The 5,432-nt window shown below is 36.7% G+C and overlaps 1 protein-coding gene across 1 annotated transcript; it reads left to right on the top strand.

Annotated features, from left to right (window-relative positions):
• Nucleotides 1–221: 221 nt before the first annotated feature.
• Nucleotides 222–1,930, top strand: LOC147298737 (putative FBD-associated F-box protein At1g61330). The gene is made up of 3 exons (XM_086227954.1): nucleotides 222–1,190; nucleotides 1,285–1,449; nucleotides 1,571–1,930. The coding sequence occupies exons 1-3, from the start codon at nucleotides 222–224 to the stop codon at nucleotides 1,928–1,930; spliced, it is 1,494 nt and encodes a 497-aa protein (XP_086084080.1).
• Nucleotides 1,931–5,432: the final 3,502 nt, after the last annotated feature.

Here is a 5,432-nt window from a genome sequence, read left to right as displayed (position 1 = left end):
ACCGGCCAGCAGGAACAGTAAGCTGAAAACGACTGCGTTTGGTAGGGTCGGGCTGCCCTTACCTGCTGAGCAGGTACACGTGGACTATAGGTGATTCCTCCGGAGAAGCCAGAAAAGGCAAAACCAGCCAACTTTCCTCTGTAAAACCCTAAGTCTTCTGTTTATATTCATCAGTCGATCTTGACCTCTTTGTATAGCACGAATTGAGCATCATCGTATGAATGGCTCCTCCAAGAAGAAACGGTGCCCCAACTGAAAGAGTAGCCTTAGGTGCAACATTACCACCCAAAAGGCCCAAACCCTCCCTCCTTCGAGCCCTTAACAGCCGTACTCTTCGAAACCTTCCCTCCGCCGCTTACCTGCCCGAAGACCTTGTCGGGCACATATTCACCTTCCTGCCAGTGAAGAACGCTGCCCAGATGGGCCTGGTGGGCAGGAGGTTCAAGGACTCCGGGCTGCTGAGTCGAAATCTGAATTTCGACAAAGACATGGCCATGAAGTACACGCGGCGGTTCGACTACGTGGTTCGAGTGACCCGGGTTCTGGCAAATCATTTGGGAGCTGAGATCAAGAGTTTGAAGCTCTACTTCAACCCCAACGGGCTGGATCACCTGTTGGAGAGATGGATGGAGAGATGCGTTGAGAAAGGGCTTCAAGAGTTGGATCTGGAGGTTTGCCAAGGCATAGGGGCTTATGATCTCCCTGCTACCTGTTTACAAGTTCAAACCCTGAGAAGGTTGAGGCTCTGTAATGTGTACCTCAATCTGCCTTCAAATCCGAGCTGTTTGTCCCTCCTCACAACTCTCATTCTCCGGAGAGTTGATATTCTCCCCAACATGGTGGCCGCTGTGTTTCGTCACTGTACCCTCCTCGAGACTTTCGACTTAACCAAATGCTGGGGTCTTAGCTGCTTGAAAATTAGAGCCAAAAAACTCAGGACCTTCAGGGTCTTAAAGGTCGGAGGGTGTACGGAGATCGTTAGGATTGAGATCGATGCTCCGACCCTCCGATCTCTTTACTATAATGGGGCTGTTTGTCATTTCAATGTAGCTCAAAACTTCTTGCATTTGGATGAAGCCGTGCTCAATTTTGTGCCCCCGAGAGGGATCATAAGCCCTTTGAATGCCGAGAAACTGGTTTCTGATATCTGCTATGGGGATGTCTTCACCGCTAGTAGTGCATTTCTTGAGGTATTAATTAAATTAATTAATTCATTGCTTTCGATTTCAATAATATAGTATCGATCTAGCTCCTTCAATACTCATGATGAGCTCTCTGAATCAGGGTTTGTCTCCAAAGATTCGTGATGGCTGTTTCAGAGAGTTGCACTACAGCTTTTGGAACTTGAAGGAGCTCCAATTGTTACTGCACAGTACAAGCTTCTGCAATGTTGGAGACATTGTTTCTCTCATCACAAACTGTCCATGCCTGCAGAGATTATTCATCAATGTGAGTACCAATTAATAGTATATTTGTACACGTACGTATTCAATTTAGATTTAGACATGCATATATGCTAGCTGTTGTAGAGTTTTAATTAATCTTGTCTCCATATTTCTTCATCTTGTAGTTGAGTGAGCATTCTTTTAAAGGTGCTGGACATTATTGGGAACTGGTTCAGAAGCCATTGTTAGAAAACAACTTAAGCTTCTTCAAAAACCTCAAATTCATCAAAATCAAAGGTTTTAAGTTTGAAGAGGATGAACTAGATTTAGCAAAGCTGCTTCTAGGGAAGTCAAAAATCCTGGAAACCATGGTGCTAGTTCTTCCCAAGAATGACCTTTCGAATTTGTTTACTCGCGAGGATGTACTCACTTTTAACAAATTCTTTGTCGAATGGAAATTGTCTCGACGAGCAAAAGTGATTATATCGCAGCCTATGAATGAGAAGTTCTATGATTACCCTAAACATTCCAAGACTTGGTATTGATCGATGATGATGAAGAGAGACTAGCAATGACTAATTTGTACCCAAACTATATAGGCATTTAGGTTTAGCTAGTGTTTGTTATAAACAGTTTGGTACTTTAAAGTGTTGTATGTTTTTGAAAGATGATATATTGAATTAATGATCTTTAGAGAAACATTTTTAGTATAAATTTTATGTATGTCACAGTACAATGTGAAAGGATCATTACCTTTGGAACTCAATAAGTTAAAATTATTGTTTGGCTATTTGAATTTAATTAATTTGCATTTCAAATGTATTTCTCATTCTCCCACATTCGAAGTTGATCAATGAACACAATATTCATAGATCGAGAACTTTCTGTACAGTTCATATTCATACAATTTCAACAACGTCTCCATTCATTTAATGAACAAATTCAAAGACAAAACACTATGCATAAAATCGATTAGTTACATTCAAGTACCTGCGCGCAGTCCAGAACAAATTGGACCCCAGATTGAAAAATAATATGATCAAAATTCTATTTGTATGTATATATATATATGCTGCCGGACGTAGCCGCCTACAACCTTTAATTTCATGGCTTTATTTGGGGGGTTTTTGATCTTTTTGGTCCATTCAGCTTGCTATTTCAAATGGTTTTCTATTCACTAAAATTAAGAAGAAAAACTCAAATGCTCATGCCAGCCAATATAATGAAATTATAGAGACTTTTTTAAGAAATGTTTTAATTTATGTTGCTTATGTTGATTATAGGGTTTATAAACTACTTAAAGAAAACAAACAAACAAAACGAGTCATATTATCATGTAAAAGTTTTTTAGAAATGTACTGATTCGATGTTATTTAACATATCTTATAGGTTTTCCGAGTTTGATATAACTCATATAGTTTCTATTTTCTAGAACAATCTTTTTATAAGGTTCATGTACGTAGATTGAATAGTACGACGTCGATGCATGTAAAATATACAAAATGAGATCTGTGCGTGCATGATAATAGATTCTTGGTGCGTGCATGATATTAGATTTTGGGCGCATATTTGGTTATGACTTATGAGTACTTAATTATACGAAAATTGTATTTCCAAAAATAATTGTTAGTGTAATTATGAGTTATAAAGTAATAAAACATGCATTTAATTCAGGAAATGTTTGCGGCACGTGACGATAACTACTTTAAACTTTTCTGACATTATAGTTATTTATGCATCAAATGTTATCCAACTAATTAATTAATCCATTGTTAAAGTTTGTAAACTTTGAATAGATATATAAAATAGTAATATATTGAGAATCTAAATATTTCTCCTCACGGAAGAACTTGACTTCACTAGGAGTAATATAATTATTTATATCAATAGGAAGAGTAAAATTATTTTGTACCATATTTGTTGACCACATCTCTTACATACAAACGTGAGAATTACGGTTAAATCCGCTTAATTATGTCAATGAAAGGTATGTGTAAGCTAGATAAAATTGGTAAAGTGGTCAACAAACAATATACATCTAACAATATTATTCCATTAGTAGACGCTCATTAGTCATTACCATACGATGCTACGTTGCACCTATTGTGCTTATGATCATGATGCCGTGAATCACAGCTGCCTTTTCAATTGCCTTTAATCCCACTGGAACAAAGTAAGCACGATTTTTTCTTAAAGGGTTATATCATATGTTAAATGCATGTTTTCTACTTCATTTAAATGGACACTAATTTTTGGATTTGATGTAACTTATAAGTACTTTTGAACTGAAATGGGATTCTAATGTCTTAGAATGAACTGTGGTATAGGACATCATGGGGAAATGTCTGTACAGTTGCCTCAGAATTGTCATATTCACTCCCGTGTGTCTCTTCTAATTTGGTATAAACAATTTACTTAATTAGCTGGTTTCATAGAAATAAGAAATAACAGATGATTTAACAGCATGGTACTCTTGGGTTTGTTTTGTAGGATTTTTGCAAGGGTACAACAAATCTGTTAGGGTACGTGTTTGATTTACATCGCCCTGGTAGAGAATATATTTGAACGGTATTCGACACTTGAAGGAAATAAAGAAGGGCAGAATGGTACAAGTTGTTAGTTTAGCTCTCTAAATAGCTGCTTAATTTGATGATATAATAAAGAAATACTGAAATTAAGTGCGCATACCTCATCATGTGTATTGTGAACAGGCATAATATGGAACTTTTATATGTATTACATGGCCGTGAAGGTGGGATTACACATATAACTTAGTATTTTCTATTACTAACTTGTTCTTCTGTTCTATAAACTATGCAGATGCTATTAACGGATTCTCTTAATTTTCATCCATTTCTGCCAATGGCTACTACTTCGTTTTAGGGCAGCGAAGATTTGTTGCTCCTAATGATGGCAATTAATGTGGAATTGAATTTGAGTGGTAGCTCCTATAACCAGCTGAATGGTAAAAGACTAAAAGGGACACATTGGTTTCTTTATTTTATTTTTTTTGATGCAAGGGACACATCGCTTGTGGAGTTGGATAAATCAGGTTTTCAGCTGGTATTGATTATGAGCTGAACCTGTGGGTGGAGTGTTGTGGTGTGTTGATTTTTTAAATACTGCTTAATTACTTAGCTACTTCCCAGGCTCTTAAGATGACACGAGGCGTACGTTATAATAGGGTTCATTAGAAAATTGAAATTTGTCATTAATTAGCTAGCTATTGACAGGGCTTATCTGAGTTATAATTTGAGCTGCATCATTTTACTGCTGAAAAGTGAAACACGTACATAAGGGTCATTGCACTTAGAGATGGTTAAATTCTTTTTCAGGTTATCAGGTAGGTGTGTGTACTATATAAAAGTATGTCTATTGGTATGCAGGTGACCAAAACTGTGCTTCTGTGTGGAGTTTCTCTGTTGCTTCAATGGTGGATAATGATGCTCAAATTAATGGTGATGATCAGAGCAGGCAGAACCGGCACCAGGATATCCCTAGTCATAATACAACAATCTCTGTCTAACCAAGCTAGCTTGCACTTGATAATTCATACGAGCTTCTGTATGTATTTAAAGATTGAGATGTGCATCATTTGCCTTATCATTGTCCAGAGCCATCCCAAAGGTTTTTGGGGCCCACAGTCTCAATGATTGCTGAATTTTTATTAAGAAATTTTGATCAAAGGTTAAGGATGGTGAATAATAGTCTGTCGAACTGATCGAAGAGTAGATGAGAAAAAAAAATGGAGATAAATTAGTCAGTTCACGCTGACTTTTTTTTTTTTTGGAGAGTAGTTTAATTTGGAAGTTAGATGTAATAATAATTAAAAAAAAAAAAAAAGAGAAGCAATGTAGGAGTAGAAAGTTAAAAACCACGCTGTAGACCAAGAAAGAAAGAGAAACAATTGGGTCCTTTTTTTTAGCCTTGATATTTTGTTGGGCCCAGGGAATGAAATTTCGAAAATTTCGCCGAAATTTTCGTTTTTAAGAGATCCCGAAATTTTATAACATATCTATTAATTTTCGTTAATTTTTCGACGAAATT

Source organism: Dryas octopetala, chromosome 1 (assembly GCF_963921425.1).
Source record: "Dryas octopetala chromosome 1, drDryOcto1.1, whole genome shotgun sequence".
NCBI classification, from domain to species: domain Eukaryota; kingdom Viridiplantae; phylum Streptophyta; class Magnoliopsida; order Rosales; family Rosaceae; genus Dryas; species Dryas octopetala.
This window is presented reverse-complemented; position numbering and strand designations above follow the sequence as displayed.